General features: G+C 40.1%; 1 protein-coding gene and 1 long non-coding RNA gene across 8 annotated transcripts in view; one reads left to right on the plus strand and one right to left on the minus strand.

Annotated features, from left to right (window-relative positions):
* The window catches only part of LOC133530603 (AT-rich interactive domain-containing protein 1B-like), an 85,762-nt gene that overhangs the window by 19,986 nt on the left and 37,942 nt on the right, over positions 1 to 27,834 (plus strand). For all 7 annotated transcript variants that reach the window (XM_061868581.1, XM_061868579.1, XM_061868583.1 and 4 more), the window contains exons 2-3: positions 5,884 to 6,567; positions 20,229 to 20,370. In XM_061868581.1, coding sequence (XP_061724565.1) covers positions 5,884 to 6,567; positions 20,229 to 20,370 — 826 coding nt within the window. The remainder of the gene's footprint in view (positions 1 to 5,883; positions 6,568 to 20,228; positions 20,371 to 27,834) is intronic.
* Positions 23,998 to 24,811, minus strand: LOC133530739 (uncharacterized). Its single transcript, XR_009801370.1, has 2 exons — positions 24,588 to 24,811; positions 23,998 to 24,166 (listed from the first exon to the last, which is right to left on the minus strand). It is a non-coding gene; the product is annotated as an uncharacterized LOC133530739 (long non-coding RNA).

Consider the following 27,834-nt stretch of genomic DNA (forward strand, 5'->3'; position numbering starts at 1 on the left):
ACTTAATTGAATGATTGAATCACTTTCGCCCGGCGCGGCACCGACAGCATCACTCAACCGACCCAGGTTGAACCCTGTGGCTTTGTAATACGGTCGAATTGTAAGTTAACACTGGACGATGGTACTTGATTACTCAACCCCAAAGTTACGTGATTTACTCGCCATCCCGTAGAGAACTTGTCAGTTGCATTGCAGAATTTGCAGACTAAGGGTCTGTTTCACAGTCTGAGTAAAGTATTGGATAGCTAATTAACAAATAAATTTACTACCAGATAAAACTTCCTGCAGAATTTAGGACTTTATCTACCAGCTTATTTGAAAATTAAATTTTATTAAGTTAAGTGGCAAGTAGCTGGTTCAGGACTTTACTTGGAAATTGTGAAACCCTTAAGAAATTTTTCCATAACACATTTATCATACTGATAATATGTGTCCCATCCTCCCCGTCTAACTTTTGAACCATGGGACCATAAAATATGAAAAAAATGTTGAATCTAAAGCTTAGTAAATACTTTCAACGAAAACTATAGTGGGCATGATCGGTCTAGCCGTTATTGAGTTATTGCAAAAAATCTTCTCTTCTTAGTAAAAAGACGTACAAAGTACAAAGCGAGGTACTCCCTTATGAATGTAATGTACTTACATGATACTTAGTAATTAATATCCCCCATTTGACCTGTTCTGATAGAATGGTAATTACGAAACCCTACACTGAGCATCCCCGACATGCTCTTGGCCGACTTATTATATGGAGATATTAAAATGTTTGTAGACATTTTTTTGGAAGTTTAGCACATTCATTTGTTAAGAAATGTAACATTTAAGTTTTTTGTTGTATTAGTTTTGGATTTTTTCAAAATGCCGGAGCCATGGGAGTTCGCGAGGTATACAGCTCACCAGAGCCACTAATATATATGTTTGAATATCCTGGCGAAAATAATGGTGAGAGCACTGCAATGCACTGCCAAATGTTTATTAGTACACGCGAGCGGCGAGAGCGGCGGAGGGGCGGGGGTAGGGGGTGTTTCAGCAGAAATCGACTTTCCCGCGCCCGTAGCCCCCACCGTACGCTGGCTGTACCATTGTGAACCTTACCACGGTGGAATAAAGTTCTCTAGACCGGGCAAGAGTGTGGATTTAATGCGTAGTGATAAGAAGTGGCTAGACCGTAGATTCGGACAAAAGTGTGAACCTTACTGCGTTGTGTTAAGGAACGCTAAGGCTGCGTTCACACGGTATTGTCCTGCACGTTTTTTGGCAGTATAGTATACGTCTTAGCGAATAAATAGTGGCACATACCCTTAGCTTAGAACCGTTCACACGTAATTTGTACTGCAAAATAAAGTAAATACATGTACGGTCCGGTCTCGCACTTTAATTGTTGAGCCATTTAGGGTTTAGTTTTTAGGTACTTTTCATTGGGGATGTCAAAGCGTTTGTACTTATTGACAACCAAATGAGCTTCAACCGTAAATGTTCAGCAATTATAGTCTGTGACCGTACAGTGTCTATACATTTAAATGAATACTCACCGGACTTGGCAAACAAATCGAACGAATATTCGGTTTGCAGTGGCGAACGGAACGAATTCTGTTTCATTCGGTTCACTAATGTTTAACCAAAACAATGTTGGCAAATTTTCATTTTACAAAAAACGTTTCACCAAAGTATTATTTGGCAAATATGTTATTCCGCAAATGTATCATTTTACAAAAAGTCACTTGACAAATAATCATTTAGTAAATAATACATTATTACAATATGTCAAAATACAAAGTATCAATTTTATATTTTTCATGTCACCTAGTAATATGTTTAGCAAATTTATACATTCACCAAACTTTGAGGGAATAATTCTGCATGGTTGCAATTTTCATTTGGGCCAGATTATTTTGAGGTAAGTTACTTAGTTGCAAGACAAGCAAGCAATCGTTGCTTACATTTTTCGCGTTGTTAAAAAAAAATAACCTCGAAGCCTAAGGCGGGAGCAAAGCTCCCGCCTTAGGCTTCTAACCTAACCTATCCGAGTCGGATTGCCCCGACAGGTCTGGCTCGCTTACAGTTTATTAGTACAGAAACACATGTCAAATAATACATTATAGCAAACATTTTTTGACCAATGATAGATTTATTTGTTAACTTTGTTGTTAAATAATCATTTGTCAAAAAGATCTGTTATGAAATGAAATTTTATTAGTTAATTATTTGGTAATAAGAATAATTTGTCAAAAATATTGTTGTAAAAAAATGATTTGCTAAAATATAATTTTGCCAGTAGTTGGTTGCCAAGTGTCAATTTGCTAAACATCTTTTGGCCAAACGACAGGACACCGTTTCGTTCACACGACACGATGTTATACGATTTTTATCCAATTGAAAAATTAGTTTCATGGTTTCTATGTTTATCGAGTAACTTTTAAAATGTTTACGCTCTGCTTCTTCAATGATAGGATGTACCCAAAACGTTGTGTTGCCGGTGGCGAAGCTGTTCTTGCCATCGATACCAATGTAAAAGTACGATGAAGCGTGATGGATCATGTGAAAGTTGATCGTGGTCGATCACGGTGACAACTGTGTGATAACTGTGGTTATTCGTTTTTACACGAATAAAAATCTACCATTTGAACACTCGGTTGGTTTAAAAATCGAATACGTAAAAAAATGCTTGAATGTCGTGGAGCACTCGGTTGGAACTAAGTTAAGAAAGGAGGTTGACACATACTGTTTTTTATACCACATATGAGGAAACAATTTTCATGTTTATTTTCGTGTCCTTGATCCTCATCCTCATTCTTATTCTTTCTCATTTTCATCCTCAATCAACGAAGTCAAGAAAGGGTCGTGACGGGTTTTCGTGACGGAAAAATCTTACACTTTTTTTCGCCACCGCCCATCCGCCAAGTCCGTACCGTCCGATAAGGAACTTCGTTCCAAAAACGTGCAGAACATTGCCGTGTGAACATACCTAAATAAAGCCTCATTCAATTAAGAGAGAAAGAATGGAATTTGTCGCATAAGAATCTAAAAAAATCCAAATCTCATGTAAAAGTAAACGCAACGAACGACCGTCTTGTGGCGACCACATTGGAATGAAATCATTCTTGAATGGTATCATTCTGCGTGGTTATTACGAACATTACATAGTAAAGTAATATAGTACGATCAGCTGTTTGTTACCGGTGTGGTCACGTTTCGTGAATAAAGTTTTGTACGGAGCACGAGAAGAATAAATCTCGCTCTAAGGAGCGTCTCGCGGCGGGCACGTTAGAATTAATTGGAGCGCTTGAATGGAATCATTCCGCGCGGTTATACGAGCTAGAGATACGACCATTACATAGTAATATAGTACGATCAGCTGTTACTCTTGCATGGCTACCTGTTTCTATTATACTGCTAGGTACCGTTTCATGTAATCTGAGTATCGTTTACAACAGTTTTTATGGAAGGCAGCCGTCGGCTCTGCAAATCATTAGCGACTTAGCGAGAAGCGACTATGAGCGACTTTTTAAACAATTGAAAATTGAATATGCATTTTATATGCAATGTTAAGAATTTCACCTATCAAAATATGACTAATGAGAAAGTCCTATATAAAAAGAAATACAATAGTCACTTTTATGTTAGTAGACATTTTCCGATTTGAATCTGCCTTTTGAAAGGACATTGGGACTTAGAAGGATATCTGGTTCCAACCCAGAACGGGACAATTTATTATTAACGGCGCAGCTCTTCGCTCCCACGCTGCTAGGGACACCTAGCACCGAGTTAGGGGGAGAAAAAGACGATGCCACTGATGTCCGCGGTAAGGTACAAATTGGAACCGGGCGACGTGTCGCGACCGCAGACGACAACTGCAGACTTCGTGTCGCCGAGACACGTCTCCGCGTCATGTCGCTGGTACTTACACGTAGGTTTTTCGTTCTGGCGTCAGTGTCACTACTGACCTGCGGACTTCGTGTCGCTGAGTTCGAATGGTAATTGGTAATTTCATATAAATACATAAAAACCAGTCGTTATGCGGCGATGTGTCGTCTGCGGTCGCCTCACGTCGCCGGGTTCCAACTTTTACTTTTATAGGCAAAACCTGCAGAGCCTTTGAAACTTAATAGGGTCTCTGCACTGAAATGTGTCGTGGTTTGTGTTATTGTATGTAAGGCAGGAGTGAAACGCTATGGCAATTAAAATGCTAGAACGTGCTTTTAATGGTTTTTGTAATTGTAATCGCTAAAAGGATCAAACTTCTAGGAAGGATTTCAACAATTGTTTGCTGAGGATGCACTAACACTGAAACATATAACTGAAAGAAGTGAAATTTCGAAAAAAATTGAAGTCACCGCGGACGATCGGCTCGAAAAGATGAAGAAGGGAAAATGGGCTCTTCTCGCTCTTACTCGTCTCATTTTGCCATTCTCTGACTAGGTCGATTTTTGCCGAGACTCCCGACGAGAGGCACTCAACGAGTGTGTACAGTCGACATTATGGTCGATCAGTAAACAGCGTGGACAGTGGTAATTGAAAGATGATACCGATTATAATACTAACAAAGTACCTAATCATGGTATGAATAAAACGACGATTTTGCGCTCGTAGAATTACCCATTTTATTAAAATTACGGTACCATTCAACGAAAGTGATCACATGTTACTTCGTCATTATTGTTCATCAATATTCCATTCATACAATGTATATACGTTGACACAATTTGATCATTTTTGAACCTTATTTCAGAGGCATACGGTCTACAGACGTTCAATTCATTGTGTTGATACTACCGTCATGAATGTCAGTAGAATTGCCCATTTCGTCTTAAAACGTGTAAATAGTATGATTTATAATTTTATAAGAGCAGGTACTTTTATCAATACCAAATGACGTGTGTTTGTTTGTTTACATTAAAGGCTGTTCAACTCGTGTCGTGTTTTGTTTTAATCTTATTGATATTCCATAGGTGTAATACGGCGCTATATTTAGATCCGAATGTGTGTCTGATTTTACGGGTTTAGAATCTGGGGCGGCTGTAAGCGAAAGTATGTCATCGATAGCTACGTCGGCTACCTAACCTAGGGTTCGACTAACTTTTGAACAGATGACCCAACTGCAGTAGAAGTCATCAATATACCAAAGGCACCGAGCCACATTGATTTGACAGGTCCCAAGTCCGAAAAGTGTACATTTGTTGGGTTTCTACAAGAGCCGCGAAGGTTGAAGACGTGGATTTGGTTCCTGCCCTGGGCATTAGATAAGAGGCCTTGGTCACATTTTCTTTCGTATATAATATTTCAATTTAAACGTAACCTACATTTTAGTATTCCTTACCTAACGTTTTTATTACACATTGAAGATCCTTGTTTCATTGAATAGATGACAAAGTCACGGGTTCAATATGTAGATAATTAAGCTCTCTTGCTTTAAAGATATCTTTATAATCTACCTTTTTCATACCCGTCGTTGGCAAACAAGCATACAGCTCGCCCCTTTCAGACCTTAAAAAACATGCACACTTTATTTTGAACAAAAGTAAACAATACTGTAGTTTCTTGAAAAAAAACTACATGGAACTTGTTCCGCAACTGGAAAAAAACTTCTGAAACCACACTTTGACCGTTAAGGTTCCAGCTGTGAGGATGATCAGTAAGCAGTAGAAGTGGCTAAGCGGACGATGTGTTCACTTGCCCGTATCCGGGCAATTCAAAAATGACCACTGAATCACAGTCTTACTCATAGAATAATATTATGAAGAGTCACATAAAGTTGAGTCATCATTTTCAGAGTCAGAAATTATTGTCAATTTTTGATCACCTTAGTTAGCTATTTCTGCTGCTCACTGAACTGAAAGCTTCGAGTGAAGTAACTATACTAAAGCTTCAATATTGTTTTTACAGGGAGGAGGGCTCAGAGAAGAAGGGCTCGGAGGGGCAGGACGATGGCTACGAGACGAGCAACAGCGGCGAGGCACGCCGCAAGCCCTCCAGCGCGGAGGGCTCCCCCGCGCCCGTCGCCCCCGCGCCTCCTGTTCCACACGATCCCTCCCCAGCCCCACCCACCCCGCACAACCCCTCCCCCGAGCAAGAGCTCGAGCCGGAACCCGAACACGAGCCTGAACCTTACGAGCTGATGCAACGCCATTACCCTTATAGACATTTCGAGCAGCCCCAACCGCAGCCCGATTACCCTTTCTTCCCTAAATACTCGGACCCGTACGGGTTCAAGCGCGAGCCCGACGCGCCGTACGACATGTCCCATCACGGCCACCACTACCAGCCGCAGCCACATCCACACCAACATCCACACCAGCAACACCATAAAAGAGACGAAGACATGTATAATGGTGTTAAACGTGAATGCGACGACCCTTATTCCTTCGTTGAAGAGGACGCGATGTGCGCGATGCTCGGCGCCCCGCAGCATCACACACTGGAGCCGCACCAGCACCACCAGCAGATGCACCAGCATCCGCACGCGATGCACCCGCAGCATCCGCAGCACCACATGCAGATGCATCCGCAGATGATGCTCAACCAGCCGAAGAAGAGAGGGCGGAAGAAGAAGATTAAGGATGAGAATGGGTGAGTTTGTAGTTTAAGTGTAGTGAACGATCCAGTCAGTGGCGGGGACTCGATTCCCACTGGCTTGCCTAATTTTCAGGCGGTTGTCTGTAAAGCCTCATTAGCTCCAGATTGTCCTTATGTATTTGTATACGTTATTGAGGCGCCACCACTGAACTTTCTTTTTCGATTTTCTCAATTTCTGTGGGGCACCAGCTTATTTGTACAGGGTGGTTGCAGATTTCCGATTTCAAGTTCAAATATAAAACTAAATTTTAAAAACATCTGAATCTACGACGTGGTATATTGTATAGTGAATTCGTAAATGCACAGATTTCCACTGTATGATGTGGCATTGTATCGTACAACTAATACAACTATAGGCTTTAGGTACGTCTAAATCTATAGCAGCCGCAATACCAACTGGAGACTGAGGTCATAATGCCATCTCTTTTACTCTTGGTTGGTCTTCACAAGGGTAAAGGAGATAGCATTATGACCTCAGTCGCACTTGGTATCGTGGTAACTATAGCGAATGCGCCCCGAGTGCGCACGCATGTTTGCTTCAGATTCCTCGTCTAATTAGCGCAACCCATGCAAAGTACGCTCGCGCGATCTACAGCAAACATGCCTTGCGTGCGCACTCGTGGCGCATTAGCAAGATCTGTAGCCGTACCACGAGCTGACACTTGACATTTACGTTAGCGACTGCGTAAACTCGATCGCAATCCGTCTTGCTTGCACTGATGTATTGGTGCGATAGAGAGGGAATGCGATCGAGTTCACGCAGTAGCTAACGTAAATTGCAAATGCCAACTCGTGGTAGCCGTGGTAACTTGACTGTAGATCTAGGAACTCGAGTCTATTGAGTCTAAATTTGAAGGACGCGTCTCGTTTTTACAGGACTGCGCTGCGCTAAAAAACTGCCGAGTCTTGTAAGTCCCGACTGTCCCAAGTCGAGTTTATTGAGTCTTTTAAGCGCCTACCCTTTTCAAGGCATAGTATCGATTTATCGACCACATACGCGCCATTAGAATTTCAACTTTAGCATTCCGATTTAAGGTTCAAATTAGATTACACTTTCAGGAAATGTTACTTGTCTTCAAATGAATCATCAAAGCTGGATTAATTGGAATATATTTGGGTTTTTAGGAAAACCTTGTAGATTGGTGCGGCCTGGAAAAGGGTTAAGTCACCTGCAATCATTTACGGGCTGAATATAATGGTCATACTGGGCAACTTTTACTATGGGACCAACCCCGAAATCGCGAAAAAAAAAATTTACTCTCCCATAGAAAATGTCACGGTCAGACAGCCAAAATGTATGAAACAGCCAATTTTTTTTAGCGATTTCGGGGTTGGTCCCATAGTAAAAGTTGCTCAGTGTGGTGCCCGTGAGCATTGCGAGACATTTTAACTAAGCATTCCGGGTAATATTTAGAAACTAAAAAGTCATATAATTTTTTTTGGATTAGGCCTAGTTTCAGAGATAATTAAATGTTTTTCGAAATCATTCTTTGGCCATAAGTCGGTACAAAACACATTTTTGACTGCGGTATTGCCACTGAGGTCTACTTTGGACATACCTATTGATTGACATCGAGAAATTAAAAAAATGTATTCGAGAGGCTACCCCCAAATATTAAAAACTTTTTAGTTAATTTTAGGTTGTGTGTTTATCAATAAAAATTACGTTTTATGTAAAAAAACGTTTCAAAAAAAGGGGAAAAAAAAAAACAAAAGACATTTTTTTTGTCGAATTTCATAAAAAGTCATATAACATTTTTTGCTTCTGTTGCCATCACGAATGCACCGTTAAAATCTCTCGCAATGCTCACGGGCACCTTGTATATTCACCCCGTAAATTATTGCAGGTGACTAAATAAACACCCTGTATTATACGAGAAATTCGCATCTGTAGGGCTAAGATGGTCGGCTCTTTATCATTTGTCACCATGCCTGTCACGTTCTAACAAGTATGTAAGTGCGAAAGTGACAGGCATAGTGACAAGCGATAAAAATGGAACCATGCTGCCACTGCTGGAAAGAAAAGTACAATCAGCGATAAAAGCTTGTACAGTCAAGTGTAAAAATATTGGTGCACACAAGTTGCTCAAAAATATCTCCCATAACTCTTATTTCGGCGAATTAGGATCTATGGGACATATTTTTGCGTGGAGCCATGTTTTTACACTTGGCTGTATCAAAAAAAAAACCATAAACTTTTATTTACTTTAAGTACGAACTTTTAAAGAACATAAATATAAATTATAATTACATCCATATTCCGTAGTTCTGTCGCGTTAGGTTCAGAAAGCGGAAGGATTATAGCCGGTCGTTATCTGTCGGCCTCGCCGCGTCACGTTCACACTTGACGTGTCGTCTATCATCACGTAAATTTTTACCTTCTTCTCACAGTAACAAGGTTCAAATTTGAGTAACACATCGTCAGACAATAGAGCGTTTTTCGTAAAGCCGTGCTGGTTTTCCTCGTCGCATCCTCGGTATCTGGGCTTGTTATTCGCAGTCAGCGAGCATACGTCTCTGAACAGAGCTATCTCGAAATTCGAAGTTCTTCGTCTCTATCACTCTTGCAGTGTTGGAGTGAACAGAGATGAGATAGAGGTATATATAAGTAATTTGAGTAACACACCGTCAACCGATAGGGCGTTTTTCGTGAAGCTGTGCATCGGTTTTCCTCGTCGCATCTTCGGTGATGGTACCGAAATTCGCAAATTGCAGGCATCTTTCTCTGTCACTCTAACTATTCTTTAATTGGAGTAAAAGAGAAAATGCCCACAATTTGCGAACTTCGATGTTCGATAGGCGCTCTGGGCTTGTTATTCGTAATGAGCGAGCATATGTCTGAGAGCTACCTAGAAATTCGAAGTTCTGTCTTCATCTCTATCGCTCTTGCAGTGTTGAGGTGAACAGAGGTGAGATGGAGGTCGTACGTACTGAAGAACTTCTATTTCCACTAAGCGACTAAAGGGTCATTTCGGCGGCGTGAGAGCTCCCGTACCAGTTTATAACTTTTACAGTAAAAAAATGCCTGAGTGTCATGACTGTCATGGAACACATACAGATACTGCTTTTCACATCACATATGAGGAAATCATTCTCATATTCATGTTCATGAAAATAAGAAATAGAATAATTTTTCTTGCGAGTGTTGAGCGAAGCGAGTGATTCTAAGTTAGAATCTTGAGCGTAGCGAGAGACTCAAAAACGAGATGTAAAATAACTTTCTCGTGTGACACATACAACTTTTCACCTCAGTAGTGAGAACATATTAAAGGTTAAAAAATTCAACATCAAGTAAAGTTAACCACATTTATTTACATTCATGAATGAAAGGCATCATCATTATGATGAAAGGCTTGTTGGAGCTGCTGAGGTGAAAACTACTTTACTATTCATGCTTTTAAGAAAAGGTCTTGACTGAAAACTTTTACACATTTTTTCGCCCAGCCCGCATCGGCCAGGTCCATACCTTGCGATAAGGAACTTCGTTCCAAAAGATCTTAAAACATTCGCTTTCACAAGAAAAGCTCAAAGCGAAAATCGAAATTAACCGGTATTTACCGATGTTTTAAGCCGGCTCCGAGCCGAGCCTTGTGTTGTTAGGCTTTGGTCTCCGGGCACATTGTATGAGAAGGCTGCGACATGTCCAAAGAATGTGAGGTTGTTACGCTGTCAGATGCATCGGAGCGGCCAACGGGTTCAAAAATATCTAAACAAAGCCTCTACTATCAAGACAGTCAAGTCTGTCAGTTAACTGTGTGGACGACTGTACCATCGTCCACACAGTTAACTGACAATTCGTAAGTCTTATTGCAATGGCATAAGGTCTATCGATGATCAGAAGAGTTTTGCTGTAATTGCAGTTAAAGTAAGGACGCTAAGCACGAAGAATTTCGTACATTGACCGGTCTAGCCTAGTGGGTAGTACCCTGCCGATGAAGCCGATGGTCCTGGGTTCGAATCCCGGTAAGGGTATTTATTTGTGTGATGGGCACATATATTTGTTCCTGAGTCATGGGTGTTTTCTCTGTACATAAGTATTTATTTATTAAAACTTTATTGCACAAAATATATACGACAATGTACAAATAGCGGATTTAATGTCAAATGGCATTCCCTACCAGTCAACCATAGGGCCAAACAGAGAAGAGAAGTACCTATTTGTATATTATACATATCATTGTCTGAGTACCCACAACACAGCTCTTGAGCTTACCGTGGGACTTAGTCAATCTATGTAAGAATGTCCTATAATATTTATTTTATTTATCGACCCGTCTATTCCCATCTCTCTCGCACGCGCGTAATTATATTGCTATCCCGCTCATGTGCCTGCGGTCAATACCAGGGGGAACGATGTACGAAATTCGTCGTGCTTAATAGCGTCCTTACTTTAGTTAAACGGAGACCAATGCCTTACATTGTTTGATGAGCGTTGTGTTCGTGAAGCTGTTGGAATAGCGCGCCAGTTGTTACTCCGTGCAATATAAGTATAACCTGTGCCTCATAGCAACGACTATACATGTACGTACGTATACCATCTATTGTATTACCAAAAAGGACCGAAGCTAGGATCGATAAACGTGCTTCTAGCTCCTGTACTGTGCTTCTAGTCCCTATTTCAAAATAAACAAAGGCAGTCTCTAACAGTGTTGCCAGGCGTACGATAATTGTCGTACACGTACGATAATTTGGGCTCCGGTACGTTGTACGTTCCAAAGAGCATTATCGTACGCAAAAGTACGATAACTTCAGCCCTTAGACGATGCCACCAAAAAAGTCTAGTTTTTGAAGCAAAGTATGACACTTTTCTTGCGAAATAGGGTACAATTAGCACCTTTTGTGTGTTCGGCTTCTTGGTTAACGTCAAAAATATCGAAATTTCCTGTAAACCGTTTGGATTTATCACAAAAATACAGAAATATAAAACTGTTTTTTGCGCAATTTACACGAAAATTGCGTTTTTGTTTGATTATACATTGGACATGTAAGCTTATTTTGCAACAAATTTTTGGAGCAGTGCCTTTTTGATAGGCGTACGATATCTTTTTCATCGGTACGATAGTTTTGACACTCAAATACGATAATTCTCTTCCGCTCACCTGGCAACACTGGTCTCTGACCCTCTAACACAGGGGCACCAATTAGTTTATTCAGGGGTCTTAATCAAAAATATACTACCTATACTTTCGCGACATAACGACATTGCAACAAGACAAAATCTTAAAACCCCCGAGTTCAAACGGCGAACTAAATTCCCAGATTCCGCATACCAAAGACAATACTATTTATAGACAAAGAAACTTGCCAACGTTTCCCGAAATCCAGGCATTACTAGTCCTTACTACTTACAGTTACACAGTAACAAAGTTGGTCTGGAATGTTCGCAAATTAGCTCAGCTGATCGCTGTCAATTCGCAAATTGCGAGTAAAAGTTTGAAACTCGCCGCCGCTGGGACTGAAACGTCTTATAAAAGTTGTTCGGGAAGCGTCCGTGTTGCTTTAAGTTTGGGAAAGTCTGGCACGTGGCGTGGAGGTGTCTGTGTTGGATATTTCACAGATTATCTCATTTATCTTTTGTGACAGCGACAGACTACGGAAGTACAGTACCCAAGGTGCTCACAAATATCTGAACATGCCTCTACCCGGTTTTTTTTAAAGTCCGAAAATTAATTTTAAGGGTGCTGTACTGAGCTTATCAAAGAAACAGGTATTCTAATTAACTCCGTTTTGAGATAATGATTTAGTTTTATCTGATAAATAAATAAATATTATAGGACATTATTACACAAATTGACTAAGTCCCACAGTAAGCTCAAGAAGGCTTGTGTTGAGGGTACTTAGACAAGCCTAAAAGCTTTTATACGATCGTGTACAAGTGTACACGATCGTATAAGCCTTAGGGCATGTTTACATATTGTTTAGTGTTTAGTAGGAGTTTATATATTTGCTAGGTACTAAACGCAAATATTATCTCGGACCATCGATATTCGACGTGTTATTTATATGTCATAAATTTCAATTGTTAGGTAGATTTATAGTACATTGTGCAACGAGGGGGTAAGTGAAACTTTGAAAGCGAGGGTGGTAATTCCCGACAGCCGCAGGCTGGAGAAGAAAAAACAAAATGTTAAGCGAAATCATTCTAATGCCGTTGCCGTTGGAGTCGATAACCTGAGCCGAAACATGATCCTTCCTCTCATTGACGTTATAGCTCCTATTATCACCTGTATCCTCAATAGCTCCATTTCTTCTAATGTTTTCCGAAAGATGCCGACGTTATTCCTTTGCCTAAAAAGTCCAGTCCCTCCTCCTTCTCAGACTACCGTCCTATTTCCATTCTTCCTTTCCTCTCAAAAGTTCTAGAGCGTCTAGTACATCAGCAGTTTACTTCTTTTTTGAACAGACATGCGCTCATGAACCCATACCAATCCGGTTTCCGTTCAGGCCACAGCACAACTACCGCTCTTGTAAAAATTACTGATGATATCCGGGCTGGTATGGATAATCGTAAGATCACGGTATTATCGCTTTTGGATTTCAGTAATGCTTTCAACACGGTTGACTTCGATATCTTGCTAGGCATATTGCGTTCACTTAATGTATCTCCTGCGGTAGTTGACTGGTTTCGCAGTTATTTAGTAGGGCGTCGGCAGCGTATAAAGGTGGATTCCTCTCGATCTTCGTGGTGCAACACGCTTGCTGGTGTCCCACAGGGCGGCGTGCTGTCTCCTCTTCTTTTCTCTATCTTTATAAACTCTATACATCCACCTGTGGCCCGCTATAAATATACAAACGCGAATATCGGCCGAAGTTCCCGTTCCGATGAGCGGGGTGAGGGTGAGACATCGCGAGATTTACTGATGCTATATCTGCAGGCTAATAATTACATCATGAATTAGTGTAATAATATAATGTGATGTAAAGCGAAGTTAGTAGTGCAGCCGGTTCATTCATCCACCTGTGGCCCGCTATAAATATACAAACGCGGATATCGTCGACGACGTTCCCGTTCCTGTGAGCTTGGTGAGGGTGAGACATCGCGAGATTTACTGATACTATACCTGCAGGCTTATAATTAATAATATAATAATGTGATGTAAGGCGACGTTAGTAGTGCAGCCGGTTCATTCATCCACCTGTGGCCCGCTATAAATATACAAACGCGGATATCGGCCGACGTTCCCGTTCCGATGAGCGGGGTGAGGGTGAAACGTCTTGATATTTAACGAGGTTTTGAGACTCGAGCGCTCGGTTCAGCATCCTTCAGTTTATTCCGAGTTTTTGTACTGTTATCACTTGTTAGAAACTCTTAACTCTTTCTAAAGAAGACTCGACATTTTCGAACCAAAAAAGACGCGTTATCACGGAATACAATAAATCGTATTAATTCTGATAGATACTAAAATTTAACCCCTTCATCATAAGACCTAGCAGCCTCCAACCTCTTACAAACCTATATTAAATTTTGTCCCTTTCTAATAAAACAGAAATGTCAATATGACGGATAGGGACAAACGCTTATCAATGGTTTTGATAGATTTGACGGACATTAATAAATAACGCCATTTTCGTCGCACTGTCCCGGCATTTTGCCACGGCTCAAGCCTGGGGTCCGCTTGGCAACTAATCCCGAGAATTAGTGTACGCACTAGTTTTTACGAAAGCGACTGTCGTCTGACCTTCCAACCCATAGGGAAAATTAGGCCTTATTGGGATTAATCCGGTTTTCTCACGATGTTTTCACTGATAATCGACTAGTAAATATCAAATGATATTTCGTACATAAGTTCCGAAAAAACTGATTGGTTTGAACCCTTGACTTTCAGATTGCAAGTCGCACGCTCTTACCGCTAGGCCACCAACGCCAAATGTCTTTACTATGCTCATTAAAAGTCTTGCGACTATCGATCCCAACACAGTCCCCAGTCCAGAGGCGTAGCGTAGAGTGGGTTCCGTGTCGTGTAGGGCTCTCGGGCCGCGGGCCGCGGGGTCACCGCCCCAGACTAATTGTGTCACCCGGAGCACCCCGCAAGGTCGACTAGAGCGAGTTCCATTTTTGAATTTTTGAAAACTGGGCTCGGGGTGCTTATTAGTTAGCGACGAAATATGTTTATACCAAGCTCTCAATACATTTTCACCACACAAGTTTCTTGATTGTTCAAAAACTGATGAGAAAGTTGCGTTTTATCCACATGTGTGGCAAAGTAATCTGATGCAAATTTTGAATTGTTTCCTTATGTTGCTTGGTAGCATTCAGTTTTAAATGATGATTTTGAATGATAAATATTACAAATACAAATAACTTTATTTTGCATGAAATATGGTACAAAAGATGGTCAGACAGTATTATATTATATATAACATATATTTCACCAGCATCTGAAAACCTTCATTATAACGAAAACGATTATAACGTTCATTTGAATTTTGGTTTGATATCTTACGGTTAGTATTTTCCTCGCGTTGGTGTGGTGAACATTTTTGTGTTTCACTTGGTGGCAAAAAGGAAACAACTCAAAATTTGCATCAAACTACTTTACCACACATGTGGATAATAAATAATAATAATAAATAAATATTATAAGACATTATTACACAAATTGACTAAGTCCCCCAGTAAGCTCAATAAGGCTTGTGTTGAGGGTACTTAGACAACGATATATATAATATATAAATATTTATAAATACATAGAAAACACCCATGACTCAGGAACAAATATCCATGCTCATCACACGAATACATGCCCTTACCAGGATTTGAACCCGGGGCCATCAGCTTCGTAGGCAGGGTCACTACCCACTAGGCCAAACCGGTCGTCAAAGACTAGGATAAAATGCAACTTTCTCATTCGTTTTTGAACAATAAAGAGTCTTTACCAGCTGGTGTGGTGAAAGGAGATTTTCTAGTAGAAGCTAGGTGACTTTTTGCACGATAGGTCTGTTTAACAAAGTCTGAGTAAAGTATCGGATAGCTAATTAACAAAAAAACGCCAAGGATGACTTTATTCGTCAGATAAGTGGCAAGTAAGCATTCAGAACATACTTGGACATTGTGTAACAGACCCTAAAACTAATTTATTTACTTAATCTTCGTCTGTCTGTATGTCTGTACGTTCGCGATAAGCTCAAAAACTACTAATCGGATTTTCATGCGGTTTTCACCTATCAATAAAGTGATTCTTGAGGAAGGTTTGTTAAGGATTTGTGTAACCCGTGCGAAGGCGAGGCGGGTCGCTCTCAATACAAATTAAGTTCATGCAGCCCAACCTTCGGCGAGATGGTAGCTGCCCATAATAACCTATAGTTTGGTTAGTCTTCAAGGTTCAAGTCTTCTTTAGAGTTTACTTCCTAACTTTCTAACAAGATACAACAGAGTATAGACAACTTTGACTAGAGTTTTTATACTACGTCGGTGGCAAACAAGCATACGGCCCGCCTGATGGTAAGCAGACTGCGTAGCCTATGTACGCCTGCAACTCTAAAGTAGTTACATGCGCATTACCGACCCAAACACTCCGCACCTTGGTTGAGCGCTGGCAATCTTACCGGCAGGAACACAACACCTTGAGTAAGGAAGGTCTAGTGTTATTTGGCTGCGGTTTTCTGTAAGGTGGGGGTACTTCCGCCGTTGGGCTCTGCTCTAGATCTGGAATGACATCCGCTGTGCTGTGCTCTACCACACAAAGCGAGATGACATTCACAGTGCCGTCAGTGCCTATACCTCTCTTTTGGACATATGACATACCCGGGTCCGTAAACAAGTTATTGTCCATTTTTTGCGTCACACAGTTTTATTGCTGACTGTAGTTCCCGAGACTTTTCTAATGAGCCTAGAGTAGATGTGTTTGTGTTTTTCCATCTACGGGTTTCTTTGGTTACATTCAGACTACATCATCAGGTGACTTCCATGTTAGCATATTATTAGATTGTCATCGATCGTGTTATCTGCCGAGTGAAACACATTTTTTACCACACCAGGTAGTAAAGACTCTTGATAATTCAAATCTGATGAGAAAGTTGCATTTTATCCACATGTGGGGCCAAGTAATCAAATGCAAATTTTGAGTTGTTTCCTTATATTGGCTGGTAGAATTGACTTTTAAATCGACCGGGATATAAACCGTATTGTGAAACCGATATAAACCGGGATATATTTCCCGGTTTATATCCCGGTCGATCTAATACTAGTGAAAGTAACCGTGAATCATTCAAAACTGTTATTTTAAATGATGATTTTGAATGATACATATTTAATAACATTAATTTTCAATTGATTCGTTGTTTGATATTTTACAGTGAGTATTTTCCTTGCGTTGCCCCCTTATAAAACATATAAGTACTTAACTATTTTATCTCACCACACCAACTCGAGGAAAATATTAACAGTGTAAAGCATTTGAGCCAACTCGAGGAACCAACTCATCATAATTTCCTTCAAATTGCTTTGTCACTCACGTGGATAAAATTTAACTTTATCATTGAAGAATAAAGAGAGCTTTTACGAGCTGGTTTGGTTAAAAATGACTTGTTTTGTTACACAGTGATATATTGTCGGCCGCTTCGTAAATACGGAACCACTCGGCTGTGCCGAGGGATCCCTACACTACACCCTGCTCCGCAGCCAGCCCGATCGATACCTAGAGCTCGCTAGACAAGGTTCTCTGCTACGTGTCGTACCAAAAACAACACGAAAACTGCGCCAAATACATGATTTTAAATTTAGAAAACGGACACCAAATTATTTGCTAAGTCAAAATGATTATAGAATTTTGGGTACAATAAAATACAAATATTAATTATTAAAAAAACACAACACACTCAACTTGCGGACTTAAGTAAATGTGTCGTTTTCAAGCAAAAGGTTACATCGCTTGTTATAAGGACGCTCTGACAGGTTATTCGTATATGAGGAAATTTCGTCCTTATGGTAAGCGACAAAGTGGTATCTTTGATCGAGAACGTCACAAATAAATAAATATTAAGTATAGGACAATTTTACACTTTACTTTCATAATGTAATATAATGTAACAGTATATTCCAAGACATATCACCCACCGTATCTCCTGACAGCTAGGCCTACAGCCAGGCCTGGATTTAGAGACCTATTAGGGCCTCTAGGCGCTTGGTATGGCACGGACTTTGGCCCCGTTCTCCATCTCAAAACCATTGCTGTGGTAGGCCCCTGGCCCGGGCCTTGTGGGCCTAGGTGACAGCTTTTCGTATCTTCCAGTCCGCTAAACTTACTTTATAATACATTTAATATAATAGTAACATAATGTGTAGTGTGCTTAAGAAATTAAGTTAAAACTAAGAGTGTATGGACCAAGGTCTGAAATTAATGTTTTTTTTATATTTAAGCGGCCATTAATAGCGGCCGCTGTGAAGCTCAAAAGTGGTCACGGTTTTTCATTTGTCTGCCTCTTTTGCACTCATGAAACGTTCATATACGTAATGGCTTCCCTTTTGCACACTTCAATTATGTTTAAGTTAAACGTAAGCGTCGTTCTAGATCTGTGGCCCTACCCATACTAGAGTCGGCCTAAACTCGGTCGTGAACAGAACAAAGTGGAGGAGTGTCATTATACACGTCATATTTTATACAAATTTCACACTAATAATGACATGTGCAGAGTTAGCTTGGTCCGTCTCTAATCATTTCAATGAAATTTAAGGAGGTATGATATTTTTGCACGTGACTATTAAAGGCCGAACCACACCAGATGCGTGCACGGCGTTGGTCACCTGCGTAGAGCGCGAGCACAAACCATTTGTAATGTTTAAAATAATATGTCAGCTGTCACATTGTAAGTATTGTGACAGCTCACAAATAATACCAAACATCACAGCCGGCATGTGCTCGCGCGTCAATTTGTTTCTACGAACTTTGATTATTAAATAAATATTATAGGATATCATTACACAAATTGACTAAGTCCCACAGTAAGCTCAATAAGGCTTGTGTTGAGGGTACTTAGACAACGATATATATATAATATATAAATATTTATAAATACATAGAAAACACCCATGACTCAGGAACAAATATCCATGCTCATCGCACGAATACATGCCCTTACCAGGATTTGAACCCGGGACCATCAGCTTCGTAGGCAGGGTCACTACCCACTAGGCCAGACCGGTCGTATTTTAGTAACTATAATGATGTTTTTAAACATCATTTAGCAATCGTAAATCAAAACCATCAAAATAAACATAAAACCTTCCACGACCGCGTTTTTAAATCGCACTCCGCTCCCCTTTCGATCGTAATTCAAAACGTATGTCCCCTTTACCCATGTAACCGATGTTTCGTCTCGCTCGCGCGCGGCCCACGTCCCCGAGTGCGAGAGAGACGGACGCCGCGGTGTTTACGAGATATTTCTGTCCGTGCCACGTGGATACTGGATACTGCGTTAAACAGATACGTCGGATGCTGATTAAAATATTGACTTGAATCCGCTCGCGACGTTTTTCGCTTAGGAGGAGAAAAGTGCAGAGGCTCCAAACTTATTGTCCCGAGATCTTGTAAGGGTCTCGCATTCTTTTGGATTCCATGGAGCTTGCCTTTTTGCGGACCAGATCCCGGTTTTAATGGTGAATTAAATAAAAACAAGTTGCTGCGTTTATTCTGCTGTATGACATTGTCTTATACCGGCTCTATCATAAACTAACGAGTACGTTATTTCGTTTTTTAACCCACGAGTCCCACGGCGCAAAAAGAGGGTGTTATACTTATGTTTGGCGCCAATGTCTATCTGAGTGTCTGTCTGTCTGTCTGTGGCATGAAATCGAATTTCCTTACGATGGTTCTTTTCTTAGCTATGTTTGATATAAATCGATCCAGCAGAGCCGCTATTTTATTGGTTAATGAATGAATCTTTCTTTTCAGGCAATTATACTCCAAACCTGTTTGTATTTATATTAACTTGTCTTATGTAATAAAGTGTTTACATACATACTATTGACACATAGATAAATACCTCATATAGGTACTAGCATACATATTATTATAAAATATATCTAAAAACTAAAAACACACAATTATGGCTGCGATGCAATTGGTAACCCCGCTGTGTCAAGGAGTCTGCCGCGGAACCGCCGGAACTTGACACTCTTCGGCCGAAACTCCTCCTTGATGAAGGTCGCTAGGTGTTCAGTCGGAACGCTCACCACAAAAGAATTAAATTTACATTGTGTCGAGATTCCAACTTCACGACCCTCTGGACGAATCCGGGCATACCCTTACGATGTCCTCGACCTTCGTAAGGTAGTGTAAACGGGACACATACAAAAGCGTCGTCTGTGTTGCAGGACGCAGCAAATGGTTGGGTCCAGTCGGTGCGGTACCGCGCTGATTCTGACGAGCTGGCTTCTGTCTCCTCTCCACCTTTTTGAAACCAAACATACATAATGTCATACACACATAAACATTATCCTTTATCTATTTATTCATCAGTTTTAGCTATCTCATACCTATGATTTTATTGGTCTAAGACCTAAGTGCTCTAAATTTTTCGGGGGTCTTGAAGAGCCACAATTGCGGAATCTAAAGATCAGATCTAAGTGTGCAAACAATTCAATGATGAATAGCAATGTGTCAAAGGGTTAATGATTTATTTCTGAGGATTATAATAACGCATGTGTTTGTTTCCAGGATGGAGATAAAACTAGAGGGCCAAGAGGTCCGACCAGTCAAGGAGCGCAAGAAACACGACCGTTTCAACGGCATGAGCGAGGAGGAGGTGGCGCGCCGCACGCTGCCAGATCATCTCGCTGAGAACCTCGACATCATCATTGTGAGTACGATCGCCAACACACACGAACATACATGCCGATTGCCGACATACATACACACAACGATATGAGCGAAGAGGAGGTGCTGCGCCGCACCTTACCCGACCACCTGCAAGTCGGATGGTTGTCGACTTGCCGAAAATGCCCAGAAGCGCTAACTAACTAAGGTTGCCAGGCTACCGATATTGTGTTCATGCGGCGAACGACTCGATGTAATTACTATGACTTATGAAAACGGCGTGACTGATCGAGAGCTTCCCCTTTGATGTTGGAGTCCCATTAGTACCTCGTGTTACATGCCGCGCTGCACTCGAACGCGTAATCAAATAGTTCAGTAGTAAAATAACACCGATTAGGGGTGGCGCTGTTTAATCTCAATGCCGAAAACCACCGCGAGATGTTACTCGTAATAAATACTAGTGCCTCTGTGAGCTGTAGACCTTGCGATAAACTTAAAAAAATTCTTACGTTAAGTTAATACCACAGCAAAGTCAGTCATGGTCTTAAGTGCTTTAATTTAATTTTAATTTATTTCTTTATTTCAGGCCAATTTACCCATAGATTGTTAGTTATATACAGACTTACAATACTAGTGTTAGTACAGTAGAATCCGTTTATTATGACATCGAAAGGAATTGACAAACACGTCATGATAAGCGGACGTCATACAAAACGTTTTGTGAAATGAAAAACCTTTTATATGTAAATATGTATGTACTTAAGTATTCTAATACAGAAACATAGTAAATACATATGTCTACATACATATTAAATCAAAATCAAAATTGTACATAATCAGCACATTATAACACATACAAGTGTATTTTTTACTGTAAGAAATCTGTAATTTTTCATTAAACCTTCAAGCGTCAATTACTCACTGAGATTCAAAACAAAAACGAGCCACGTGCCGAACGTCGTCGGGAATCAACGAACATTACCGGAGGTGTAAAGAATCATGTCGGTCATTATAACCGGACATAATTTATTAAAAATGGGTCATAATAAGCGACATGTCACTGTAAGGGAAGTCATTATATCCGACTTTTTTATAAAGAATTTTATATGAAAACCAAACTTCGTGGTGTAATTACGTCATAATAACCGGTTGGTCAATATAGGCGGAGTCATTATAAACGGATTCTACTGTACATCTTAACCTAGGTCTCAAAGGTGGGGTCGTTTAGACTCCGCTGGCACTGCAGTCCTTTATGCTTATTTCCGCCATATTGAACATTTTTCAAATAACGAATGGACAAAAAAATATATAACTAATTACCGAAATTGCTGACAAAATAACATAATTATGACAATGACACACATATCACAGAGTGTGGCTAAATGTTGGACAAAGCCTAGTTAACACGATGCATGTTACCATTACCACGCCACTTTAGCAGCTAGACCTTGTGGTAGGTCATAGTATCGTCATCAGGTCATCACTGACGGACTTGTGTCTATTCTTATTCTTATTTTATGATATCGTCAAACGCGACATAATTTGATATCTTATCTCTTTGCAATAAGGTTTAAGAATGAACCATCGTAGGTTCGTAGAATAAGCAAGTTGTTTCTTTTCGAAGATGTCAGTTCAATAGTCAATAGGTAAAGTTGTTCAATGACTAATTTATAACAAATATTTGAAGCGGTAATTATTTTCCCCATTATGAGAGATTATTTAATTGATTTGTCTGAGAGAAAACTTAAGGGGCCCACTAATTACCAGTTTGCCATTGGCGATTTTTTTTTATGGTAGAGGAGGCAAACGAGCAGACGGATCACCTGATGGTAAGCGATTGCCGCCGCCCATGGACACCTGCAACACCAGAGGGGTTGTAAGTGCGTTGATTGTCAGCTTTTGCGAATAACTATAAGGCCGATATCGTCCGGCGAACTGGTAATCAGTGGGCGCCTTTAGCCACGCACGTGGCCTCTTCTTAGGTGCAATACTTACCTGTTTACATTAGGACCTTGAGTATAAACAGACCCGTTTGAAATTCACGCCATTGTACGAAAGTTCACGGAAAATTTAAATAATTTGTAAACATGCGTTACAATGATACCGAAACGCGGAGTAGAGAAACGTAACCAGAATAACAGTTTACAGTTTTATACCTCTACAATCATGCTGGTAGGGTACGCCGATGCCTTTTCGTGCACAATTATATTTAGGACGTGCTTTACATTTAATATTTCGTATACTACCAAATTAACACATTCAATGCCAAGAATACGCTACGTGCGATTAATTCATTTTGTGTTGAAAATGTGGCACTTGGTACTGAAAGTGTTAGGTGTGAATTATACACATACGGCGTAAGGTGAAGGCGCGGCGCAGACGTGGCGCAGGCATGATGCCGCTTCTAAACGTTTTCATACAAAATGTAGGAAAGCGAAGCGTCGTGAATTATACTCAAGCGGCGCGATGCAAGGGCGCGCCGATTGTCGCCTTCGTACATTTTGTATGAAAACGTGTAGAAGCACCACGCCTGCGCTGCGCCTTCAACTTACGTCGTACCGTACAGTTAGCTGATACGCTATACTAACGCGTTCAAAAACGTCTGAAATATATTAAGTATTGTCATTATCTGTATTGTAGACTAAGAACTCTAAGCAGTGTCTATATTTTGCAACTGAACGACTTGTGACAAGGGGCGTGTCTGTCGAGGCGTCGTTGAGTCAAGGACGCCCACATAGATACGAATCGAATGGCAGACGAGAGAAGTGAACCCTCCATTTAATGATTAATGCTAACATAGTGCCTACGTCAATTCTTGGGTTTAGTTATGAAGCGAACCCCAGGCTGCCATGAACCATGGAAAAAAGCCGGGATAACACATGGAGATGACTGACCTTACGAAAGACATAGAATTTGGTGGCACGTTTTGGCAGCAGTATCTGCAATTAAAAAGCGTTTATTTAATTTGCCCTGTTAGTATGTAATGTTGGTTTGTTAGACAGGTCAAATCATGGAAGCTAATTCAACCCACTTCCCGATTACCGATTGAGCTGAAAATTTGTATACATACACTGAAAAAAAAACCTGGTACTGGTAACCAGAATCTGGTTAGCTGTACTATACTGTCTTGTTGTATATGTGACGACAGGACACTTTGTAAACATAACCAGACCATTCTGGTTAAATTAAATTTGTTAACTCTATGAAGCGTATAGTAATTCATAAAGTGCAGAAATGTAATGTATACCATGCACCCTAGTAGTGGGTATAAGACTTTTAGTAAACCCAATTAGCCGGTCTGTTAATGGTTACTAAATAATACAGTAACATATACGTTCCTATCCTGTTGTTATAACAAGGTATTTGGTATGTGTAACTGAACGATTTGTGCGGTGTACTGGTTTTATATTGTTCACGTTACCAGAACGCACTGTGCTAATGGGGCTTCTAAACGGGCCATATGTTCACTGCAATATGTGGCCAGCAACTATTGGTGTCCTCTTACTCACATGTTAGAAAGGGACACTAATAGTTGCCGGCCACATATTGCAGTCAAAATATGGCCCGTTTAGAAGTCCCTTCAGCACAGTGGGTTCTGGTTACGTGAACAATATATAACCAGTACACCGCACAAATCGTAGACAATTTAAAAGTAAAATAATACGAGAAATAAAATCAAACGCTTTATTATTGGTTTTCTAAATAATGATAATTATAAAGCATCTTCAAATTACTTAAAGTATATCAAGAACAGTATAAATTAAAGGGTCTAGCAGGTTAGGTTAACAAGACTGCCCCCCACGAGGGATTTGGTTATACTTTTAGAGTAGTGGCTGCACCTGAGAACAAATAATTAATTAATTTAAAACATAGTTTTTGTATTTGACTTAATAAATACGTATATATGCGTCAACCCTAATGTGCAACAACCTAGTTAGAAAAGGCAAAAGAACTGCTCAAGCTACTTGTTTTATGAATACATGAGTTATAATATCACTCTCGTCGATAAATGACATGGATTAAATGCATAGCCATCAAATGACGCCATTTTGTTACAATAAATATGTCGTCACGCGAAATAATTATGCAGGTATCAAACACAAACTAGGTAAGTACAACCACACACCACACCTCGAGTATATGGCTAAAACTATTTTACAGCGGAATTGAATACAAAGCATTCATAATTATTTATTAATAATGAATACAGGCGAGTGATGACAAACATTAATTTCGACCATAACATCAGCTTTTACTTACTTTCGAAAATTTCCGTATATTCCTCCAGGTTCCACGTTATTAGATGGTTTCTTAGGTCTTCGTCCATATTCACAAAACAGACAAGTTTTTAAGCACACTTATACTATACACTTGTACTAGTTTACAGTTAAATTATGGACAGGATCTAAGTAAATAAAAACACCGACCGTCGCAACGAAAGACGCTGGGGCAATGGCTGTTCCGTGACTTGCGCAATTCCTTTCTCCCTCCCCCGCCACCGGCGCATACACCATGGTGTTGGCACAACTGTTTGATTCGTTCAGAATACAATGCATTATAGTAGCCATAACATAATAACTTGTAACGTGTACACTCGTATCTTTATTTTTACATATCAATAGTTAGTGTTACGATGCATATATTAAACGAGACAAACGTTTAATATTTACAACACTTGCATCTTTAAATATACAACGAAATTGTAAGCAGTACTAAATTGCATTTAACTAGAATTAAACAGTGATGTTTAATAAACAAGTTTTACACGATACAACATTTTTTGTTATTACTACCGGATTTTAGTAGGTATAACTATATTTTTAACTACTATACGTTCTGGTAGTATTGTAGAAAAATATTTTTTTCGGTGTATGTAAGTCGGGTGACAATACAATATTATAGTACCATCGACATGATCTGATGATGAAGACAGAAGCTGGCCATAGGAATTTCGTGATTAAACAGCGCAACCTAATTGTGTTTGGGGTTTTCACATTGGCTCGATGAATATTCGTTGACTGTGTTAAGAAAAGTACAGTCAGCGATAAAAGCTATCTGAAAATACATTTTTTTCGAATTACTTATTTTTACATACCTTATCTTGTGTCACTCTCAATACATCGAGAAATCCAATAACACCTCATGCGTTGATGTTGAAATCCGTGAAAAGGTGGAGGCGTGCCATGTAATTAGACACGACATATTGACGCCGATTTGGTTTTAACAATTTGATATAGTTTTCATCTTTTAATACGACCTTGAGTCAGCGTGAACCAATCAGCGTCAGCGACAGTGGAAATGCAATAAGGAGTCGTCTCATAAGGCATCCCGTTCGCACTTGTTGGTGTGCGTGCGATACCCGATGACACGACTTAAGGGCGAGACAAAATAAACGGAAGTTTCTCAAATTGTTACAACAAAATCGGCCTCATACGCTCGGAAAACACAACTCTCCTCTAATCCGAAATACTAGTCTTGATTAATATTTTACACCACACCAACTGGTAAAGGCCCTCTTGATGGTTCAGAAACGAATGAAAAAGTTGCATTTTATCCACATTATCTATCATTATTACAGCCCTTTATCGCCCACTGCTGAGCATAGGCCTCTCTTCTAGTACGCCACTTGTCCCTTGAGCTAATCTCATCCAGAAGTGATCCGCAATCTTTCAAATGTCGTCCATTTTATTCACATGTGGGGCAAAGTAATCAGATGCAAATTTGGAATTGTTTCCTTATGTTTGCTTGTAGAATTGACGTTTAATTTATGATTTTAAATGAAACATTTTATTATGTCCATTTGGATTTGATTATGTAAAATTTTTTAGGTATTTCATAGTTCATATTTTCATCGCGTTGGTGTGGTAATTTTTGTGTTTCACTCGTATGCTAAGTTTGTTAATCCCTCGTGCCTTGAAACCCTCGTCGCAATGCTCAAAATTCTACTTCTCGAACCACTCGCTACGCTCGTGGTTCAATTTTGCACTACTTTGCTTGCTCGGGTATCAATATGAGCAAGAGCGGTTAAACAACAACTTTTCCCCCTTGTAAAACAAATAACTATAGTCCTATTATTCGAGTATTCATAACATTCAAGGTTCACGTTCGAAATTTTCAATTGTTACTCTGGTTAAAGCTTGTTTGTTTCTAGTCGTATGAGTCGCATCCATATTCATTTATACCTGACCCTCAATGTCACCTCATAGCGATTGTCATAATGTGTGATGTGGCAACAAAGCACACCGCCTGTGTTCGCGTTCGAGGCACGTTGTGTTGTGTTACTCTGATCACGGCCTGCTTCCTACTCCTGAGGCTACATCGATGTCACATAGGGACATGTGAACCATATACTGGTATTAGCTGTGTGCCTGACCATGGCGTCGTACTAGCGGTAGCGCGACAGTTATCTGACTGAAGATTTCATCCATTTTGTTTGAGTGAAATGTTTGTATGGGACGGGAAATTAGTACACACAAAAATCGTTTCGAAACTACGAAAATAAAGCAACTGGCTCTTTAAAATCCTGACTGCTTCATGATACTTCTCTCCAACGCACTTCGCACATACCCAATATTGTGCTATAAGATCGATCTGTGTACAGTCGCCATTATATATATCGAACCGGCCAAGCTGTTCACAAATATTTTGTTCAGATAACAAGACGTCAAAGTGCATGGTAAGATATTTTAACACATTCACTGCCAATGATTTCTTAGCGCTACGCTCGTAGCCGATCCCAACGTTTTCCCGCTTTTAGAGGAAAGCGACAACGAACAGAGAGCCCGCCGAGCGGGTTCCGGCATTCAATTCTAATTCGGCATTCTATTCTATGTAATGTGTAAAGAGCCTTAGCCGCTATTATATATCTGATGACGACTGTGGTTGTTCCAGAATATTCGTTTATCTATTAATATAATCTAGGCTAGGGGTGATATTACCCAGAGCTATGAGACTGTAGAAACCTGTATACCTCCCACGACCTCTCGCCCAGACGCCCTTAGCTGTCACGTCCGCGCTCACGCCATCGGGCCCAGTATACCTATACTTTGTTTAAGGGTTCCGTTCGGTACTCGAACACACGGAACACTAAGCACGGAACACGTAATTCTATGACAGCGTATAATAGATACACGGTTGAAATTTTAGGCTGTATTCTTCTGTTACCGCAATAGCAAATTAGTAAAACTTAATTAGAAAAAAGTAGCATAATTTGAGTTTAAAATAACCTGATTTCTCTCCACGTGGAACATCTCGACTAATAACATAATAGCCTTTTCTGCTAACTATACCGAAAGAAAAGCCTTAATCTACTTATTTTTCGTTTACTAAATTTTTATTGCCATATAAAGCTTTTAATTGTGTGATTATTAACAGAAACCTTTCAATTTAGTTATTAATAAAATGTCACAGATCCCACAGATGTGAACGTTTACACGCTATGGTATACATGCGAACTTAACTGACGACCGGGGTCGTGAAACTTCTCATTCTCGCTCGCGGGTTCGAA

This window comes from Cydia pomonella, chromosome 23 (genome assembly GCF_033807575.1).
Source record: "Cydia pomonella isolate Wapato2018A chromosome 23, ilCydPomo1, whole genome shotgun sequence".
Taxonomy (NCBI): domain Eukaryota; kingdom Metazoa; phylum Arthropoda; class Insecta; order Lepidoptera; family Tortricidae; genus Cydia; species Cydia pomonella.